At 70.8% G+C, this 20,203-nt stretch overlaps 3 protein-coding genes across 3 annotated transcripts in view; 2 read left to right on the top strand and 1 right to left on the bottom strand.

The window, feature by feature from the left end:
• The window catches only part of LOC132078835 (SCO-spondin-like), a 35,177-nt gene extending 22,640 nt beyond the window's left edge, over window positions 1-12,537 (bottom strand). Inside the window, exons 1-23 of the mRNA XM_059481149.1 lie at window positions 12,452-12,537; window positions 11,430-11,618; window positions 11,278-11,360; window positions 10,529-10,875; window positions 9,417-9,519; window positions 9,082-9,240; window positions 8,914-8,999; window positions 8,713-8,829; window positions 7,632-8,100; window positions 7,315-7,555; window positions 6,617-6,755; window positions 6,340-6,460; window positions 5,887-6,059; window positions 5,432-5,653; window positions 5,148-5,331; window positions 4,395-4,641; window positions 3,588-3,768; window positions 3,418-3,512; window positions 3,079-3,335; window positions 2,357-2,491; window positions 1,335-1,534; window positions 601-728; window positions 425-534 (exon numbers count right to left, since the gene is read on the bottom strand). Of these exons, the coding sequence (XP_059337132.1) occupies window positions 425-534; window positions 601-728; window positions 1,335-1,534; window positions 2,357-2,491; window positions 3,079-3,335; window positions 3,418-3,512; window positions 3,588-3,768; window positions 4,395-4,641; window positions 5,148-5,331; window positions 5,432-5,653; window positions 5,887-6,059; window positions 6,340-6,460; window positions 6,617-6,755; window positions 7,315-7,555; window positions 7,632-8,100; window positions 8,713-8,829; window positions 8,914-8,999; window positions 9,082-9,240; window positions 9,417-9,519; window positions 10,529-10,875; window positions 11,278-11,360; window positions 11,430-11,618; window positions 12,452-12,537 (4,072 nt within the window). The remainder of the gene's footprint in view (window positions 1-424; window positions 535-600; window positions 729-1,334; window positions 1,535-2,356; window positions 2,492-3,078; window positions 3,336-3,417; window positions 3,513-3,587; window positions 3,769-4,394; window positions 4,642-5,147; window positions 5,332-5,431; window positions 5,654-5,886; window positions 6,060-6,339; window positions 6,461-6,616; window positions 6,756-7,314; window positions 7,556-7,631; window positions 8,101-8,712; window positions 8,830-8,913; window positions 9,000-9,081; window positions 9,241-9,416; window positions 9,520-10,528; window positions 10,876-11,277; window positions 11,361-11,429; window positions 11,619-12,451) is intronic.
• A 2,046-nt stretch (window positions 12,538-14,583) lies between these two features.
• ZNF467 (zinc finger protein 467) lies at window positions 14,584-17,309 on the top strand. The gene is made up of 4 exons (XM_059492455.1): window positions 14,584-14,611; window positions 14,712-14,792; window positions 15,100-16,971; window positions 17,011-17,309. Exons 1-3 carry the CDS (start codon window positions 14,584-14,586, stop codon window positions 16,806-16,808), a joined length of 1,818 nt encoding a protein of 605 aa, XP_059348438.1. The 3' UTR covers window positions 16,809-16,971; window positions 17,011-17,309.
• A 256-nt stretch (window positions 17,310-17,565) lies between these two features.
• Window positions 17,566-19,496, top strand: LRRC61 (leucine rich repeat containing 61). Its single transcript, XM_059493230.1, has 2 exons — window positions 17,566-17,613; window positions 18,347-19,496. The coding sequence occupies exons 1-2, from the start codon at window positions 17,566-17,568 to the stop codon at window positions 19,208-19,210; spliced, it is 912 nt and encodes a 303-aa protein (XP_059349213.1). The 3' UTR covers window positions 19,211-19,496.
• The last annotated feature ends 707 nt before the right edge of the window (window positions 19,497-20,203 follow it).

The following is a 20,203-nucleotide window of genomic DNA, read 5'->3' as shown; positions in this document are numbered from 1 at the left end:
AGACCCCCCCTCAGTCCCACAGCCCCTCGGGGGGCACAGCCCGGACCCTTCCTCCCGCTCCACAACCCCACGGGGGGCTCCTGTACGCCCCTCACGCCATGGCCCCCCCGCCCCACAGCCCCTAGGGGGGCTCCTGCACCCCCAGACCCATTGTCCGGCCCCCAACCCAGGCACATCCCAGCGGGGGCTCAGCCCGGACCTCCCCGTGTCCCCGGGCTCTCCCCGTGTCCCCCTGTGCTCTCCCGAGCGCCCCCAGACTCACGGCACAGCCCCGGCTCCACCAGCACAGGGGCGGGACGGGACCCCCCCGTAACCCCCGGCCCCCCGTGCCCCCTGGCACCCCTCGTGTCCCACAGCCCCCCGGACCCCCGCGTACCCCCGGCACCCCCCGGCAGCCCCGGTGCCCCCGGTGCCCCGCACTCACGGCACAGCCCCTGGCTCCGCCAGCGCAGGGCTCTCCCCCGCCGGCCGCACTCCTCGGCGTAGGCGGCCAGGGCCGTGCACAGGCACTCGCAGTCCCCGCCGCTGTCACACCTGCGGCAGGAGCCGTGGGACGGGGCCCGGGACCCCCCCTGGCCCCCCCGAGCCCCCCAGACTCACCCGCAGGCGTCGAACAGGCACCACTCGTAGAAGCGCTGCGGCGGCACCAGCTCGTGGCACGGCGCGAACAGCGGGTGCCGCAGGACCCCGCAGCGCCCCCGCGCCCAGGCCGAGCGCTGGGGGTTCTCCTGGGGGCACCCCCGTGTCAGACCCCCGTGTGTCCCCAGCCGGGCCCCCTGGCTCCGTGTGCCCCATTTGTCCCGGTTCAGGCGGGGCTCGGCGCACCCGGGGTGCCGGGGATGGGAATTCCGGGGGATTCCAGCCCGGACTGAGGCACGGCCTCATCCTCATCCTCCGCCCGTCCGGGATTTCACCGACCTGGGCCATCCCAGCCCCATGGCCTTTTGTACCCCACAATGTCCCCCTGCCAGCTCTTGTGTCCTCCAGGGTCCCCCTGCCAGCTCCCCGTGTCCTCCTGCCAGCTTCTGTGTCACCCTGTCTATCCCCAGTGTCCCCCTGCCAATGCTCCCTGTGTCCCCCTGCCAGCTCTTGTGTCCTCCAGGGTCCCTCTGCCAGCTCCCCGTGTCCCCCTGCCAGCTTCTGTGTCACCCTTTCCATCTCCAGTGTCCCCCTGCCAGTGCTCCCTGCGTCCCCCTGTGTCTCCCCGTGTCGCCTGGTGTCCCCATCCAGTTCCCCTGTACCCCTGTCAAATCAATCCCCCACGTCTCTCCGTGTCACTGCTCTCCCCCGCCGTCCCCTGTCCCCCCTGTCCCCCATGTCCCCCATCCCCGTACCTCGCAGGGGTGCGGGCGGTGGCCGTCGGCCTCGGGGCAGAGCGGGCTGAGGCGCCAGGAGTCCCCGAAGATGCCGGGGGTGGCCTCCAGGGCCCCGTCGCGGCTCCCGAAGTCGTTCTCGGCGTCGCCGTCGAAGTTCCCGCAGAGCCCGGCCAGGCGGCCGCGCAGCCGCGGGGACACGCGCACGTACACGCGGGTCCCTGCGGGCACCCAGGGGGCACATCGGGGCCCGGGACCCCCCCGGGACCCCCCGGGACCCTCCCGTGGTGCCGCGGGCACTGCGGACCCCGTGTGGCACCAGGGACCCCGCGAGGTGACACCCCCGTGGTGGCACCAGGGACCCCGCCATGGTGACACTGCCTTGGCGACAGCAGCGCCAGGGATACCCCATGGACCCCCGGCACTGGGGACCCCCACCCGTGTCCCCACGGCCACCCCCAGGGACTGCCCAGGGACCCCCGTGTCCCCCGTGTCCCCCCGTGTCCCCCGTGTCCCCCGTGTCCCCCGTGTCCCCCGGGTCTCACCTCCGTCCCAGAGCACGGCCAGCCCCGTGTCCTCTCGTGTCCCCCCGTGTCCCCCGTGTCCCCCGTGTCCCCCCGTGTCCCCCGGGTCTCACCTCCGTCCCAGAGCACGGCCAGCCCCGTGTCCTCTCGTGTCCCCCCGTGTCCCCCGTGTCCCCCCGTGTCCCCCGTGTCTCACCTCCGTCTTAGAGCACGGCCAGCCCCGTGTCCTCTCGTGTCCCCCGTGTCCCCCGTGTCCCCCGTGTCCCCCCGTGTCCCCCGTGTCTCACCTCCGTCCCAGAGCACGGCCAGCCCCGTGTCCTCTCGTGTCCCTCCGTGTCCCCCCGTGTCCCCCGTGTCCCCCGTGTCCCCCCGTGTCCCCCGGGTCTCACCTCCGTCCCAGAGCACGGCCAGCCCCGTGTCCTCTCGTGTCCCTCCGTGTCCCCCCGTGTCCCCCGTGTCCCCCCGTGTCCCCCGTGTCCCCCGTGTCCCCCGTGTCCCCCCGTGTCCCCCGGGTCTCACCTCCGTCCCAGAGCACGGCCAGCCCCAGGCGCGTCAGGAGCAGCAGGAAGAGCCCCGCGCGCTGCAGCGCCAGCCCCGAGCCCCCGAACACCTTGGGGGGTCGCACGGCCACCCCGTTCACTGTCACCTCTCGCCCTGCCGGGGTGGCACCGAGGGTCACCCCCCCGTGTGTCCCCCCGTGTCCCCTCATGCTCCACCCCCCAAATCCCACCGTGCCGCGACGGGGCTGGGCTGTCACTGTGGTCACCCCGCCACTTCCCCGTGTCCCTCCGTGTCCCCCCATGGTCCCTCATGACCTTCCGTGCGTCCCCGTGTCCCCTCGGGTCCCCACCCCCTGCAGCCCCCACCCCACCGCGACCGAGCCAGGATGTCACCGTGGGTGACACCCGCAGGTCCCTGCGTGTCCTCTCCCTGTCCCCCTTGTCCCCCGTGTCCCTCACCCCGCAGCATGTGCATCAGGTGTTCCCAGTGTCCCCCGTGTCCCAGTGTCCCCGTGTCCCTCACCCCGCAGCATGTGCACCACGGTGTCCCCATGTCCCCCATGTCCCCCGTGTCCCCATGTCCCCCGTGTCCCCCGTGTCCCTCACCCCGCAGCATGTGCACCACGGTGTCCCCCATGTCCCCCATGTCCTCCATGTCCCCCATGTCCCCCGTGTCCCCATGTCCCCCGTGTCCCCATGTCCCCCATGTCCCCCATGTCCCCGTGTCCCCGTGTCCCTCACCCCGCAGCATGTGCACCACGGTGTTGCCCATGGCCACCATCACGGACTTGGTGCAGGTGACGCCGCTGGCGCCGCAGGGCACGTTCTCGGCGGTGACAGCGAACAGCCCGGTGGCCTCGCGGGCCAGCAGGTACTCGCAGTCCCCCGCGAAGGTGAAGGCGCGGCCGTCGAAGGTGACATAGTGCGGGTCCCCCGTGGCCACGCAGGTCCCCGCGCACTCCCGGCGCCCGCAGTGCCACCGCTGGCCCCGGCACACGCTGCGGGGACAGGCTCGGTGCCACCGCGGGGCTGGCGGGGGCCCGGGGTGTCCCGGGGGTCTGGGGGTGCCGGGGGTCCCACCAGGTGTTGCAGTCGCGGGCGATGGTGGCGTTGGGCGGGTACGGCCGCCCGCCGTGGTGACAGGGACACTGCTCCGGCGACACGCAGCGCCCGTCCTGCCGACAGAGCAGAGCGCGGTCAGGGGGCTCGGGGGGGTCCCGCCGCCCCCCGTCCCCCCGGGTGTCACCCACCAGGAACAGCGCCCCGGGGGGACACACGCAGCCGTCGGCGGGGCCGCCGCAGGTGCCGGAGGGCTCGGCGGGGTCGCAGCGGCGCAGGCAGGAGCCGGGAGCGTGCAGCAGCCCCGGGGGACAGCGCGGGGCCGGGGGACACGGGCCGGGGGCGCAGCGCCACGACCCCCCTGCGCACACGCTGCGGGGCGGGAGGGACCCCGTCCGTATGAGACCTCTCGGTGGGATCCCCCTGCCCCAAATTCCAGAACCCAGATCCCACCGAATTCCCTCCCTCCCGGGGTCTCCGTCCCCATCTCCAGCTCCCTCCGACCATCCGAACCCCCAAATCCCACCGATCCCCCCCGCTGGGGTTCCCACCCTCACCCTCAGCTTCCTCCCACCCTCCGAGCCCCCCTCATCGGGGTCCCCCAAGCCCCGGCCCCCACATTCCGCTGAGCCCCCCATGCCGCGGTCCCCGTGTCCCCATCCCCACCCCTCATCCCTCCACAACAATGGGGGTCCCTGCACCCCCATCCTCATCTCCCAGCACCCAAATCCCACAGGCGCCCTGCACTCCCCTCCCCCAGAACCCCACATCCCACCGAGACCTCCTACCCAGGCCCCTCATTGTGCCATGTCCCCGTCGCTGTCCCCACGGTGGGACACGGGACAAAAGCCCCCCCGTCCCGCGGGTGTCACACCGGGCTGGAGGGGTTTTCATCACGTGTCACCGTCACCGCCACACTCTGGCCGGGGATCCCCGTGCTGTGGGTGACCCTCCGGCCCCCGAACCCCCCGGGACCCCCAGGTTCCCGCGGGACGCACCAGGCCTGGCAGCCGCGGCGGATGCGGGCGCCGGGCGGGTACAGGCGGGCACCGCGGGGGCACGGGCAGGCGGCGGGGGGCACACACTGCCCGCCCTGTGCCAGCAGCAGCCCCGGGGGACAGCGACAGCCGGGGACACAGAGGGTGTCCGGGGGGGGACAGTCACTGCCGCCGGGGGGCTCTGGGCAGGAGCGGCCGCAGGGACCCCCACAGTCTCGGTACTGCTGCCCCCCGGGACACGGCTCGTCTGGGGGGACAGGGGGGTCACTGAGGGGGCAGATATCACCTCATCTCATCCCCTCCCATCCCATTCCCATTCTCCATCCCAATACCAAACCCATCCCATCCCATCGATCCCATTCCCATTCCCATCCCATCGATCCCATTCCCATTCCCCATCCCGATACCAAACCCATCCCGTCCCATCCCATTATCCCATCCCATCCCCTCCCATCCCTTCCCATTCGCCTTCCCATCCCCATCCCCATCCCCATCCCCATCCCCATTCCCATTCCCATTCCCATTCCCATCCCATCGATCCCATTCCCATTCCCCATCCCGATACAAAACCCATCCCGTCCCACCCCATTATCCCATCCCATCCCATCCCATGCCATCCCATGGATCCCATCCCATCCCATCCCATCCCACCCCATTATCCCATCCCATCCCACCCCATTATCCCATCCCATCCCATCCCATCCCATTATCCCATTATCCCACTATCCCATTATCCCATGGATCCCATCGCACCGCAGAGGCTCTGGTTCCTCCACTCCAGCTCGGTTCCCTCCCGGGCGCATTCCCGGCCGTAGGCGCCCAGCGCAGGGCACAGGCACCGCTCCTGCTCCCGTTCCCGTTCCCGGTCCCGGCAGGAGCACACGTCCCAGCGGCACAGCTCCAGGAACGGCTCCGGGTCCACGGCGCGGTGACACGGCTGTGCCGGAGGGGACATGGTCACAGCTGTCACGGCTGTACCCGAGGGGACACTGTCACACCGCGTCCCCCGTCCCCGCTGCCCCCGCGCCGGGGCTCACCTGGAAGGCCGGCCCCAGGAGCACGGCGCAGGCGGCCTCGGCGCGCTCCCGGCTCCCGGGGAAGCCGTCGCAGGGGTCGGCAATGCCGGGGCCCAGCGCCGGGCACGCTCCGGCCGCCCGGAAGGCGTTGGCGAAGGCGGCGACTCCCGGCTCCACGTCCCCCTCCGGCGTCGTGAACTCGTCGCGCTGGTCCCCGTTGAAGGTCCCGCAGAGCCCCCGCACCTGCCGGGAGCAGGCAGAGCTCGGCACAGCTCCATCCCAGCGGCTCCATCCCAGAGCCCGGCACAGCCCGGCACAGCCCCATCCCAGAGCCCGGCACAGCCCCATCCCAGCGGCTCCATCCCAGAGCCCGGCACAGCCCCGGCACAGCCCCATCCCAGGGCAGATCCCGGCACAGCCCCATCCAGCGGCTCCGTCCCCCTGGCCCACCCGCGTCTCCCGGCGGTCCCGCTCACCGTGCCGGCCATGGCGGGCTGCAGGGTGATGAAGGTGTCGGGGGTGCCCAGGCCCCAGAGCAGGTGCCCGTCGGGCAGCTGCAGGTGCAGGAAGGCCGAGGACGCGCGGCGGATGCTCAGTCCGGCACCGGAGAAGGGCAGCGTCACCTCCCGCCCGGCCACTGTCACCTCCCCTGCGGGCGACAGCAGTGGCACCATGGGGCGGGCACCGCGGTGGCACCAGTGATGGGAACATCAGGGACAGGGACCGGAGTGGCTCCTGCTGCCACGGAGACTTGGGGAGAGGCACTGGAATGTCACCCACTGCCATGGGGACAGGGCGGTGGGCACGGGGATGAGACCACTGCCACAGGGACATTGGGGACGGGCACTGGGACGGCTGCCACAACACCATCAGGGCGTGGGGACAATGCCAGTCCCGGTCCGGGTCCCTGTCCTGTCCAGGTGTGTCACCTGTGCCGTGGAGCCGCGCCGTGGTGCGGCTGGTGGTGACGGTGAGGCTGCGGGGACAGCCCGGGTGGCTGTCACACGGCTCGTGCTCGGCTGTGATCAGCAGCCGCCCCGACACGAAGTCCTGGGGACAGAGACACGGTGACAACTCCGCCACCACGGCCATCACCACGGCCACCTGCCCCCATCACCCCCACGGACACTGCAGCCACCACGGCCACCACCAGAGCTCCGCCCCGTCACCCCTGGGCCAGCCCCGATGTCCCCCGTGTCCCCTCACCTCCACCAGGGTGTGCGCGCACGTGGCCGGCAGGGAGAAGCGGCGGCGGTCGAAGGTGACAAAGTGACGTCCCCCCAGCACGGCGCACTCGGCCGGGCACCGCTGCTGCTCACAGTGCCAGCGGCCACCCTCGCACGTGCTGGGGACACCGGGGACACCGGGGACACCGGTCAGGGAGGTGAGGGAGCTGAGGGAAGGGGGGACACTGCGGGGGACCCCGCGGTAACGCAGGGACACCGAGGGGGACTCCAGGCTGGGGGGGACACCTGGAGCGGACCCCATGATGTGGGACACGTGGCAGGGGACACTGGAGGACATCACAGGGGCCCTGGGATGAAGGAGGACACTCTACAGGGACCTCGGGGTGAGGGGACACCATAGAGGACACCAGGATGGGGGGGACACGTGGCAGGGAGCAGTAGAGGACATCACAGGGAACCTGGGATAAAGGGGGACACTCTACAGCGACCCGGGGGTGAGGGGACACCATGGAGGACACCAGGATGGGGGGGACACTCCAAAGGGGACCCTGGGATAAAGGGGGACATTCTACAGGGACCCGGGGGTGAGGGGACACCGCGGGGCACTCCAGGCTGGGGGGGACACTCCAAAGGGGACCCTGGGGCTGCCCATCAGCGGAGTCGCCCCGGTGGGTGCCCCCAGCCCGGAGCCGCCGCTGTCCCCGCGGTGCCACCCACCATCGGTTGCAGCGCTGGCGGACGCTCTGGCCGGGCTCGTAGCGCTGCCGCCGGTGGTGGCAGGGGCAGGCGGCCGGGGAGACGCAGCGCGGGCCGTCCCGGGCCAGCCCCGGGCCGCACTCGCAGCCGCCGTGGCAGTGGCGCCGGCAGGGGCCCGGCTCGGCGCCGCCCGCGGTGACACAGGTGACAGGGCACAGCGACACGCAGTCCGAGAAGCGCTGCCCGGCCCCGCAGCGGCGCTCTGGGGACAGGCGACACCGCGGTGGCACCGGGGCACGGCGGGGAGGGGGCGGCGGGGGGACAGCCCCGGTTCCTACCGCAGAGGCCGGGGCGGCGCCAGGGGACGTGGAGCTGGCGGCGGGAGCACTCCCGGGAGTAGGCGGCGAACGTGGCGCAGGCGGCGGCGGGAGCGGGACCGGGGGGACCGGGGGGTGAGAGGGGATCAGGGGGTGACAGGGGATCAGGGGGTGACAGGGGACCGGGGGGTGACAGGGGATCGGGGGGTGACAGGGGATCAGGGGGTGACAGGGGATCGGGAGGTGACAGGGGATCGGGGGGTGACAGGGGATCGGGAGGTGACAGGGGATCGGGGGGTGACAGGGGATCAGGGGGTGACAGGGGATCGGGAGGTGACAGGGGATCGGGAGGTGACAGGGGATCAGGGGACGGCAGGGGACCGGGGGATGACAGGGGACCGGGGGGTGACAGGGGACCGGGGGGTGACAGGGGGTCCCCGTCCCCACACAGCAGTGCCACACACGCTGCATAGAACCCGCTGGGATCCACCTGGGGGGGAGCAGCAGTGAGGATCCTCAAAGACCCCCTAGAAGACCCCAGAAGACCCCAGAACAGCCCAGAAGACCCCAGAACATCTCAGAACATCCCAGAACAACAGAGAACAACCCAGAACAACCCAGAACATCCCAGAAGATACCAGAAGACCCCAGAACATCCCAGAACAACAGAGAACAACTCAGAACAACCCAGAGCATCCCAGAAGACCCCAGAACATCCCAGAACATCCCAGAACACCCCAGAAGACCCCAGGACATCCCAAGACAGCCCAGAAGACCCCAGAACATCCCAGGACCTCCCTCGGGATGAACCCCCTGGAGTTTCCCAGAATCCCCAGGACCCCCCAGGACTCCTGACCCCGTTGCCCCCCTGGGATCCTGCAGAACCCCACGGGAAGTTCCCAAACTCCCCAGGACTCTCTGGAATCCCCTGGGACCCTCCCAAACCCCCCAAAAGCCCCCAGGACATCCCAGAAGAACTCTGGGATCCCCCAGAACTCCCCGGAGCCCCCCGGTACTTCCCGTGACCTCATGGATCCCCCAGGACATTCCAGAGCCCCCCGGACCCCCCCGGCCCCCCCCAAGCCCCCCTGGCACCGCTGACCTCGCCGTGGCACTGCCGGAAGGGCTGGGCCAGCAGCCGCCCGCACGTGGCCACCGCCGCTGCCACCTGCCCCGGGTCACACCTGGGGCCACCCTCGGGCGCGTCCCTGCACGGGGGCTGAGCCGGGGGTCCCTCAGCGCGGGGGCGACCCCCGGGGACGCCCAGAGGGCACGGGTGTCACCCTGGCCCCCCCTCGGGTACCTCTGTGCCGGCCACCGGCACCTTCCAGGCGTTGGCAAAGGTGGCGGCAATGGCAGCGATGTCCCCATCGGGGAGCAGGAAGTCATCTGGGGGGGACACAGGCAGGGTGGGGACACGTGGGGTGTCACCCAGGCGGGGTGGGGGTGGCACTGGGCGTGTGGGACTCACCTGCGGGGTCGTCGGTGTAGGTGCCACAGAGCCCCCAGGTGCCACCGCGCAGCTCGGGCTCCACCGTCACTGTCACGGCCAGGTGTCCGTCCCAGGCCACCCGCACTCCCAGGCTGCTGGCCACGGCCACCCAGTCACCCGGCCAGGTGACACCGAGCCCTGTGCAAGGGGATGGGGACAGGATGGGACAGGATTGGGTGGGATGGGGACAGGATGGGGACAGAGATTCTGGTGGCAGCTGGTTGATCACCGTATCCTGGTGCTTCCAGATGGCACTGGGGGCTCATCCCCACCCTGCCCCGGCCTGGTGGCCTTGGGGACCTTGGGGACCTCACCTTTGTGCAGGTAGGGGCGCCCCTCTGGCACTGCTGCCCCGTTCACCGACACATTCCGTCCCTGGGCCACCACCGTGTCTGTCCCGAAGGTCATGTGCAGCTCCTGTGGCAGGGGCGTGGCACTGGGACACTCAGGTGTGACAGGGACAGTGGGGATGGGGATGGGACACTCACGTGTGCCATGGCCACCAGGGATGGACCCATGGCTGTGCCATCCCAAACCCCATCCGAGGTCCCAAACTCATCCCAGTGCCAAATCCCATCCCAGTGCCAAATCCCATCCCAGCCCCAAATCCCATCCCAGCCCCAAAGCCCATCCCAGCCCCAAAGCCCATCCCAGCCCCAAATCCCATCCCAGCCCCAAAGCCCATCCCAGTGCCAAATCCCATCCCAGCCCCAAAGCCCATCCCAGCCCCAAAGCCCATCCCAGCCCCAAAGCCCATCCCAGTGCCAAATCCCATCCCAGCCCCAAAGCCCATCCCAGCCCCAAAGCCCATCCCAGTGCCAAATCCCATCCCAGCCCCAAAGCCCATCCCAGCCCCAAAGCCCATCCCAGCCCCAAAGCCCCTCCCAGCCCCAAAGCCCATTCCAGCTCCCATCCCTGCTGCCAGTCCCCATCCCAGTCCCCACCCCAGTTCTCACCCCAGTGCCCATCCCAGTCCCCACCCCATCACACATCTCAGCTCCCAGTCCCATTCCCCCTCTGGGGACAGGAGCAGTGACCCAGGTGACCCATCCTGTCCCCCTTTCCAGTGTCTGTGTGTCTGACGGTGACATCCCAGGCTCTGTCCCCCATCCCTGTCCCCACCATCCTTCCCAGCCCCATTCCAGGCTGGCAGTGACTCTGAGTGCCCCCTCCCCGTGCCCCTGGTACCTGTGTGTGTCCCAGGCCAATGGTGATATCCCAGGTGCTGTCCCCCATCCCTGTCCCCACCATCCATCCCAGCCCTGTTCCCCGCTGGCAGTGACTCTGAGTGTCCCCTGGTACCCGTGGGTGTCCCAGCCCGATGGTGACGTCCCCGGGGCTGTCCCCCATCCCTGTCCTCACCATCCATGCCAGTCCCATTCCAGGCTGGCAGTGACTCTGAGTGCCCTCCCCGTGCCCTCTGTACCCGTGGCTGTCCCAGGCCGATGGTGACGTCCCAGGTGCCGTCGGTGGCGCTGGCCAGGCTGTACCGGCAGTTCCCGGTGACGCCGAAGTGCCGCCCGTCGAAGGTGCGGAATCGGGAGCCGGCCCAGGCCTGGCACGCGGCCGGGGGGCTGCGGTGGCGCGGGGAGCCCCCGTCCCCGCCCAGGGGCAGGCGGGTGCAGGGCAGGCAGGGCCCGCCGGTGTCCCCGCGCTGCCAGCTGTGTCCCCAGGGCTGCTGGCAGCACTCGGCGCGGCTCATGGCGCTGCCGTTGTGGCTGGCACCGTCCTGGCACTGCCACGCGCTGAAACAGCGGCCCAGGGAGCCGGGGCCTGCGGGGTGGGGACAGTGGGTGGCACCGAGGGGCACGGGGGATGGCATGGACCCCAGCACCCCTCCCAGCACCCAGAGGGAATGGCACAGAGAGGGAATCGCAGCGGGAATGATGCGGTGGGAATGACGCTCATCCCAACTCCCATCCGGGCTCCCAGTTCCCATCCCAACACCAGTCCCTGGTCCCAGTTCCCATCCCAAATCCCATCCCAGCTCCCAGTTCCCATCCTAGCACCAGTCCCAGCTCCCAGTTCCCAAATTCCAGCTCCCAGTTCCCATCTCAGCTCCCAGTTCCCATCCTGGTTCCCAGTTCCCATCCCAGCACCAGTCCCAGCTCCCAGCGGGAGTGACACGGCAGGGATGTCCCCGGGTGCCACCCCCGTGTCCCCCCCATCACTGACCCTCGGTGCAGCGGGCGCCGCTCCAGCCGGGACAGCAGCCGCGCTCCGTGCGGTTCCGCGCCACCGGCCGCACCTCCGGGGGGCTGCGGGGACAGCCCGGTGTGACGCAGCGTCCCGCGGTGTCGCCCGGTGCCCCACCCCCCCCGGCTCACCGGTAGATGTGGCAGAGGGCGGGCTCGGTGTCCCCGTCGGGGCTCCCGCGCTCCCGGCGCGTGCGGTCCCGGTCCAGGCGCCACCCGGCCAGGCTGTACTGGTACAAACTGGGACACGGCACCGCGGCCTCGCGCCGCGGCCTCACCTCCTCCTGCTCCGTCACCAGCACCGTCCGCTCGCACCAGCGCCTGCGGGCAGCCGCGGGATCCGCCGGGATCCACCCGGGATCCGCCGGGACCCGCCCGGGATCCACCCGGGATCCGCCGGGACCCGCCCGGGACCCGCCCGGGACCCGCCGGGACCCGCCCGGGACCAACCAGCGCCCAGCACAATCCCAGCCCCCGCCCAGCTCCCATCTGGCCCTCCCCGTCCATCCCACTCCGGACACACATCCCAGCTCCCAGCCTCCACGCAGGCACCCACCAGGGATCCATCCTGCCTTCTGGAACCCACCCCAGCTCCCACCCTGTTCCCATCCCAGATCCTGCCTCCCATTCCCAGCTCCCAACTCCCATTCCCAGTACCAGGCCCCGATCTCCATTCTGCAGCTCCAATTCCTGGTTATCTTTCCCAGCTCCCAAACCCATTCCCAGTTCCCCATCCCCAGTTCCCAGTTCCCATTCCCCATTCCCATTCTCCATTTCCCATTCCCATTTCCTGTTCCCTATCCCCATTCCCCATCCCCATCCCCATCCCCATTCCCCATTCCCCATTCCCCATTCCCCATTCCCATTCCCATTCCCCATCCCCATCCCCATTCCCCATCCCCATTCCCCATCCCCATCCCCATCCCCGTCCCCATTCCCATTCCCATTCCCCATCCCCATTCCCCATCCCCATTCCCCATCCCCATCCCCGTCCCCGTCCCCATTCCCCATTCCCATTCCCATCCCCATCCCCATTCCCATTCCCATCCCCATTCCCATTCCCATTCCCATTCCCCATTCCCCATCCCCATCCCCATCCCCATTCCCCATTCCCATCTCCATTCCCCATCCCCGTTCCCGTTCCCGTTGCTCACCCCGTGGCCGCCCCCACGGCTGTCACCCACAGCACAGCGACGGCCGCCACCCTTGCGGTGACCCCCGGCCCCGCCACCGCGGCCATGGCCGATCCGGTGTCCCTGCAAAAGTGGGACCCAGGTGTCCCCATGGTCACAATTCCTGGGTGTCCTCCCGGCCAGGGGTCCAGCAGGGTCACCCCAATGTCACCCACCCCAATGTCACCCACCCTAATGTCACCCCCCCCAGCGCCACTCACCGGCCCCAGCTCTGGCTCACCAGCCCCAGTGGCTCCGGGATTTATGGAAAGTCCCCAGAAGTGCCACCAGCTGTGGTGACGCCGATTGGGCACAGCTGGCGCCTGGGGGGGGCCATGGTGACACCAGGGTGACATCTCCCCGTTTCCTGGGAGAAGGCAATGGCACGGGACATCCGGGATCCGGCACGGGGCACAGGGACACGGATGTGGCAGGACAGCGGGTCCTGCTCACGCTCAGCCCCCCGTGTCCCCACGTCCCTGCCGCGTGTCCCCTCGTGTCCTGTTTCCCCTGTACCCCACCTGTGTCCCCATGTCCCTGTCCTGTGTCCCCTCATGTCTCCTGTGTCCTCCCAGCCCCATGTACCCTCACAGCCGGGTCCTGTGTTCTCCCATGTCCCCCCACACAGTGTCCTCCGTGTCCCCCCTGTGTCCCCCCCGTGCCCTCCATGTCCCCTCCAAGCCCTTCGTGTCGCCGTTTCTATCCCGTGTCCTTGCCCATTGTTCTCCCCATGTCTCCCTGAGTGTCCCCAAGGCCTCTGGGGTGCTCCTGTCCCTGTCCGTGTCCCCCCTGTGTCCCTGTCCATGTACCCCCTGTGTCCCCCCTGTGTCCCTGTCCATGTCTCACCCGTGTCCCCCCTGTGTCCCTGTCCGTGTCCCCATGCCCCCCCCATGCTGTCCCCAGCCATGTCCGTGTCCGTGTCCCTCTGTGTCCCTGTCCGTGTCCCCCGTGTCCCCCCTGTGTCCCTGTCCGTGTCCCCATGCCACCCCCATGCTGTCCCCAGCCATGTCCGTGTCCGTGTCCCCCTGTGTCCCTGTCCGTGTCCCCATGCCCCCCATGCCCCCCCCAGCCCAGCCGTGTCCGTGTCCGTGTCCCCCCCGTGTCCCTGTCCGTGTCCCCATGCCCCCCCATGCTGTCCCCAGCCCAGCCATGTCCGTGTCCGTGTCCCCCCGGGTCCCTGTCCGTGTCCCCATGCCCCCCCATGCTGTCCCCGACCCAGCCGTGTCCGTGTCCGTGTCCGTGTCCGTGTCCGTGTCCGTGTCCGTGTCCGTGTCCGTGTCCGTGTCCGTGTCCGTGTCCGTGTCCCCCCCACGGGGCACACGCGGTACGGCACAGGGGTGCGGACACACGGGGACACCGGGGGGACGCACGGGGGGAGCGGGGGGGTGCGGGCACGGGGGGGGCGGTCCCGGCGGGGCGGGGGGACCGGCGGCCACCGCGGGGGGCGGGGCGCGGCGGCGGCGGCGGCGGCGCCGGTGGGGCCGGGGCAGCCCCGAGGCCGCGGGTACGGCGGGAGCGGGAGCGGAGCGGGATCGTGACCGGGAGCGGCACCGGGAGCGGCACCGGGAGCGGCACCGGGAGCGGCACCGGGAGCGGCAGGAAGGGCGGGGGGCCGGCGGGGAGGGGCAGGATGGGCGGGCGGGGACGGGAAGGGGACACGGAGGGGACAGCGGGGAACAAAAACGGCTCGGGGGGCGACCGAGAGGGGGCTGGGGGTGCGGAAAGGGCTCGGGTGGGGGTACGGGGGGGCCCAGGGCGGACGGAGAACGGGGCTGGGGTGGCCGTGAGCTCCTGGGGAACCAGGACGGGGACGCCGCTCCACGGGAACCCCTTGGAACACCCCAGAGCCCCCCGGAATCCCCCGAGAGCCCCCCGGATCCCTGCGAACCCTGCCTGGCCCCCCTGAACCCCCCCGGATTGCCCCCGAACCCCTCCAGACCCCCGGACCCACCAGGCAGGACAGGAGAGTGTCCGCCCCCACCGTGCCCGGGGGTCCCGGGGATCCCGACCCCCCCCGGCGGGCAGGGGGTCCCGAGCTCGGGTCTGGGGGGGTCACCGCGTGCCCCCTCCCCCCTCCCGCAGGTCCCCCCGTGGCCAGGACGGAGCCGGAGGAGATGGAAGCACCGGGATGCACTGGCTCAGGTGGGCACTGGGGCATTCGGGGGGGTCTCGGTGGGGTCCCGGGGGGCTCGGGGCCCCCCTGAGCCGGGAGGGACCTGTCTGTGGCTCTTTGTCCCCCCAGAATGGCTGGTGGTCCCCAAGGCGGAGGTGCCCCCCGAGGATGACAGGGATGATCCAGGGGAGCCGGAGCTGCACGACTCAGGTGAGGGACGGTCACAGCGGCAGTGCCAGGCGTGTCCCGGGAGCGCTGGGGCCACACGGTCACTGTCACCCTGTCCTGGGCCTGGTGGCAGCGCTGGGTCCCTGGGGCATGGTCACCATGTCCCCAGGGCCAGGGACTGTGCCAGGTCCTTGAAGTGACGGTCACCACGTCCCCGGTGCCGTTGGCCTCGGTGGTCACCGTGCCCGGTGCCAGTGGCAGCTCCACGTCCTTGGGTGGCAGCTCCCGTGTCCCGGTGGCTGTGCCAGGATATGCTGGCGTTGGCACGTCCCCTCCCGTGTCCCCGCAGGGCCGTGGCTGGTGCGGAAGGTGAAGGTGGAGGAGGAGGACGATGAGGCCGAGGCCTGGGCGGCCGCAGCCGGAACCGGGGCCCCGCTGGCGCCGCCGCCCCTGCCCGGCGCCTTCCCCCCCGAGCCCGCCGGGCCCCCGGGCATCGCCGGCGCCTGCAAGGCGGAGGAGCCGTGCCCCGAGGAGCTGGGCTACGGGGTGCTGCCGGCCTGGGGGCCGGGGCCGCACCTGGACAGCCTCGGGATCGCCTTCGGGACGGGCACGGGCACGGGCGCGGGGATGAGCCCCGGCCCCGGCGGGTGCGGGCGCCGCTCGCAGCCCGGCCCGCGGCCCTTCTGCTGCCCTCAGTGCGGGAAGGCCTTCGGCAAGAAGGCGCACCTGACGCGGCACCTGCGGGTGCACACGGGCGAGCGGCCCTTCCCGTGCCCGCACTGCGGCCGCCGCTTCCGCCAGCGCATCCACCTGCGCTCGCACCTGCGCACGCACACCGGCGAGCGGCCCTACCCCTGCCCGCGCTGCGCCCGCCGCTTCCGCAAGAAAACGCACCTGGACCGGCACCTGCGCACGCACACCGGGGAGCGGCCGCACCCCTGCCCGCGCTGCGCCCGCCGCTTCGCCCACCGCCAGCACCTGCTGCGCCACCTGCGCCTGCACGGGGACCCCGCCCCGGGCCACGGGCATGGGCACGGGGATGGGCACGGCCCTGCCGAGGAGAAGCCGCTGCCCTGCCCGGGCTGTGAGATCAGCCTCGCCTGGAAGCAGAGCCCCGCGCCGCACCTGGGGCTGCACACGGGAGCGGTGCCGGGAGCTGGGAACGGACACCTGGATGAGCACGGGGACGGGGACGGCCCTGCCGAGGAGAATCTGCTCATTTGCCCCCAGTGTGGCACGGGCATCCCCTGGAAGCAGAACTCGTCATCGCACCTGTGGCAGCACCTGGAGAGCCAAGCCCTCGGCTGTGCCCAGGACCCCCAGCACCCCCTGCAGCCCCCACAGGAGCCCGGGGCCCAGGACCCCCAGCACCCCGCACCGGTGCCCACGGCCGAGCTCCCCTTCGTGCAGGACCCCCAGCTCCTGCCACAGGTGCCCGGTGCCAACGGCAGCCGTGGCTGTGCCCAGGACCCCCCGCCCCTCCTGCAGCCCCCGCAGGCACCCGGTGCTCAGGACCACGAGCACCAGCCTCGGGTTCCTGGTGCCTACGACCACCAGCACCGGCCGCAGGTGCCCGGTGCCAAAAGCAGCCAGGGCCACACCCAGGACCCCCAGGACGCCCCGCAGGTGCCCCCTGCCCAGCGCCCCTTCACGTGCCCCCAGTGCGGGCGCGGCTTCGGGCGCAAGGCGCACCTGGCGCGGCACCTGCTGGTGCACTCGGGCACGCGGCCCCACGCCTGCACCCGCTGCGGCCGCCGCTTCAGCTCCAAGACCAACCTGGGCCGGCACCAGGCCGTGCACACGGGGCTGCGGCCGCACCACTGCGCCCGCTGCGGCCGCGGCTTCACCCGCAAAACGCACCTGGAGCGCCACGAGCGCACGCACGGCACGGGCACGGGCACGGGGACGGGCATGGGGACGGGCACAGGGATGGGCACGGGGATGGCGACGGAGACGGGCACCACCGGTGCGGGGATGGCCACGGCCACCGCTGTCACTGGCACCGGTGTCACTGGGTCCCAGCTGGGCTGGCCAGAGCCCCCCACCCTGTGCCCCTGAATGCCCGCAGGTGTCAGGGGCTCCAGTGGATGCCGATGGTGAATCCCTGGCACTGCGGTGTCAGGAGGTGCTGGGAGGTGCCATGGACCCTGATGGCTGCCGGGGATGTGCTAGGGCCCCCAGGGGCAGCCAGTGGCACATCCTGAGCACTGGGGTGTGCCAGGTTCCCCAGTGGCACATCCTGAGCACTGGGGTGTGCCAGGTTCCCCAGTGGCACATCCTGAGCACTGGGAAGGGCTGGGTTTCCCAGCGGCTGCCAGTGCTGCATCCTTGGCACTCTGCTCCGAGCTCTGCCAGTGCCTGCAGCAGTGCCGCTGGTCACCCCTCAGCCCCTCACCCCTCACCTGCGCCGGTGCCACGTCCTGAGCGCCGGGATGTGCCGGGGGCCCCGGCAGGGGGATCCCACAGCATCCCAGAGGATCCCGGCCCATTCTGCCAGCGGCAGCGGTGCAGGAGCAGCCCCTGAGCGATGTGGCCGGTGGCGCTGGAAAGCCCCCGGTGAGGGACGCGGGGGGACCCCAGGGCGGGGACGGGAGGGATGCCTCCCCATGGGCAGGGGGCGGCGGGGGTGTCCCGCAGTGCCAATAAAGCCCCGTTTTTATGGAAATCTCGGGATCTCGGGCCCCGCGGACGGGCCGGGGGCAGCGTGGGGCGGGGCCCCGAAGGAGGCGTGGCCAAGCAAGGGGCGAGGCGGGGGTGTGGCCTCGTGGTGGGAGGAGTCTCGTCCCTAAGGTAACGGGGGCGGGGTCTGATCCCCATGGCAACGGGGGGCGGGGCCTCGGGGGCCGCCGGGAGCCGCCGTGCGGTGAGAGCGGGGGGGGGGGCACGGGGGGGTAGCGGGGATTTGGGGGGAATTTGGGGAATTTTGGGGGACCTGGGGGGCGGAGAGGGGCGGGTGGAATGGAGGGCCTCGGGGGGGTTCACGGGGGCACCACAAAAGGGTCTGGGAGCAGCGGGGAGGGAACGGGGGGGGATCTGTGGGGACGGGGCTGGATCCGGGAGCGCTGGGGTGTAACGGGGGCACCGACGGGGGGAATGGGGAGGTCTGGGGGCACCGGGGGATGGAACACGGTGGGTCTGGGGGTTGTGGGGGTGAGGGCCGGTTGGGGTGTGGGGGCTCCCCGTGGGCTCTGGGGCTGTCCCTGTGCCCCAGGTTCAGCCCAGTAATGACCCCCGCGTGTCCCCCGACCACACTGATGGCCTTTGGGTCCTACCGGTGTCCCCAGCCCCCCAAGACACCTCCACATGTTTCCCACAGATGTCTCTGCACCCCAGTGCCTGCCCAGATGTGTCCCACACGTGTCCCCACACCCCAGGATACCCCATAGCCAGCGTGTCCTTCCAGAGCCATTCCCCAGTGCCACCCTCAGCCCCTTTCCCTGCTCGGGACCCCTCATGGGGATGGAGGGGCGTGGGGAGGAACAGGTGACACCCCCAGTCACGCCCCACTTGCACACTACACGTGTCCCCACACCCCAGGGCACCCCAAGGCCACCCCGGTGGTCCCCGGTGCCACCCCAGCCCCGCCGTCCCTCCAGGACCTCCCCGCAGGGATGGAGGGGCGCGGGGAGGAGGCACCAGAGGAGCCGGAGGTGTCGGAGCCCTCAGAGGAGGAGGAGGAGGAGGAGGAAGAGGAGGAGGACGAAGGCTCCGGGGTGCGGGTGACGCCGGCGCTGCTCAAGGCCACGACGGGCGAGTTCTCGCTGGAGTCCATCCTGCTGCTGCGGCTGCGGGGCCGCGGCATCGCGCACCTGGGCTGCCTGGCCGACTGCTCCAACCTCGAGTGGCTGGACCTGTCGGGCAACGCCATCGCGGGGCTGGCGCCGCTGGCCGCGCTGCGCGCCCTGGCCGTGCTCAACCTGGCCGCCAACCGCGTGGCCAGCGTGGAGCCGCTGCGGGGCTGCCGCAGCCTGCGCCAGCTCAACCTGGCGGGCAACCGCCTGCGCAGCCTGCGCCAGCTGCGCTGCCTGCAGGGCCTGCGGCACCTGGAGAGCCTGCGCCTGCGGGACCCGCGCGGCGGCCTGGCCAACCCGCTGTGCGCCGCGCCGGCCTACCGCGCCGCGCTGGCCGCCATGCTGCCCGGCCTCAAGGCCATCGACGGGCAGCGCGTGGCGGGCCGCGGCAGCGAGCTCTTCCGCCTGTGCCGCGAGCTGGACGCGGCGCTGGACGGGGAGGGCGCGCCCGCCGCCGCCGTGGCGCCCGCGGAGCCGCCGCAGCCCTGGGTGCGCGCCGGGTTCTGGGAGGCGCGGCCGGCGCGGCGCAGCGCCGTGCTGGAGGAGGCCACGCGGCAGCTGGGCCAGGCCCTGCGCGAGTGCCGCGAGCTCGGCCGCCGCGCCGACGACTCCATCGCGCAGGCACAGCGCGCCCTCGGCCGCCGCCAGCACGGCGACTTCGGGTTCTGAGCGCCGCGGGGACGCGCGGGCTGGATGCGGCCTTGGCCGGGCTGGGGAACGCAAAGGTGGGAATGGAGAACAGCCACAGCCCAAAGCCACCATCATCCGAGCCGCAGGAGCCAAAAACAGGGCCAGGAGAACCCCCAGAGAGTCACCATCATCTGAGCCACAGGACCCCAAAGATGGCAATGGAGAACCCCAAAGATGGCAATGGAGAGCCCCCAAAGATGGGAATGGAGAACCCCCAAAGATGGCAATGGAGAACCCCCAAAGATGGGAATGGAGAACCCCCAAAGACACCATAGCCCAAAGCTATCATCATCTGAGCCACAGGACCCCAAAGATGGCAATGGAGAACCTCCAAAGACGGGAATGGAGAACCCCCAGAGCCACCACAGGCCAAAGCCATCATCATCTGAGCCACACAACCCCAAATATTGGAATGGAGAACCCCCAAAGATGGGAATGGAAAGCCCCCAAAGATGGGAATGGAGAACCCCTAAAGATTGGAATGGAGGATCCTCAAAGATTGGAATGGAAAGCCCCCAAAATAGGAATGGAAAATCCCCAAAGATGGGAATGGAGAACCTCCAGAGCCACCACAGCCCAAAGCCACCATCATTCGAGCCACAGGACCCCAAAAATGGGGCCAGGAGAACCCCCAGAGAGTCACCATCATCTGAGCCACAGGACCCCAAAGATGGGAACGGAGAACCCCCAAAGCCACCAGAGCCCAAAGCAACCATCATCGAGCCACAGGACCCCAAAACCAGGGCCAGGAGAATCCCCAGAGCCACCACAGCCCAAAGCCACCATTGTCTGAGCCACAGGACCCCGAAAATGGGACCAGGAGAAAGAACCCCCAGAGCCACCACAGCCTGAGCTGTGGCACCCTGAAACCAGGGCTGGGACACCCCCAGAGCCAGCACCAGTCCAGATCCCTCATCCTCCCATGTGAGACCCCAAAGCCAGGGCTGGGAGCCCCTCAGTGCCACCCCTGCC

The sequence above is a fragment of the Ammospiza nelsoni genome, chromosome 1 (assembly GCF_027579445.1).
Source record: "Ammospiza nelsoni isolate bAmmNel1 chromosome 1, bAmmNel1.pri, whole genome shotgun sequence".
NCBI lineage: Eukaryota > Metazoa > Chordata > Aves > Passeriformes > Passerellidae > Ammospiza > Ammospiza nelsoni.
Note: the sequence above shows the minus strand (reverse complement) of the source record. Positions and strands in the feature narration are given on the sequence as shown.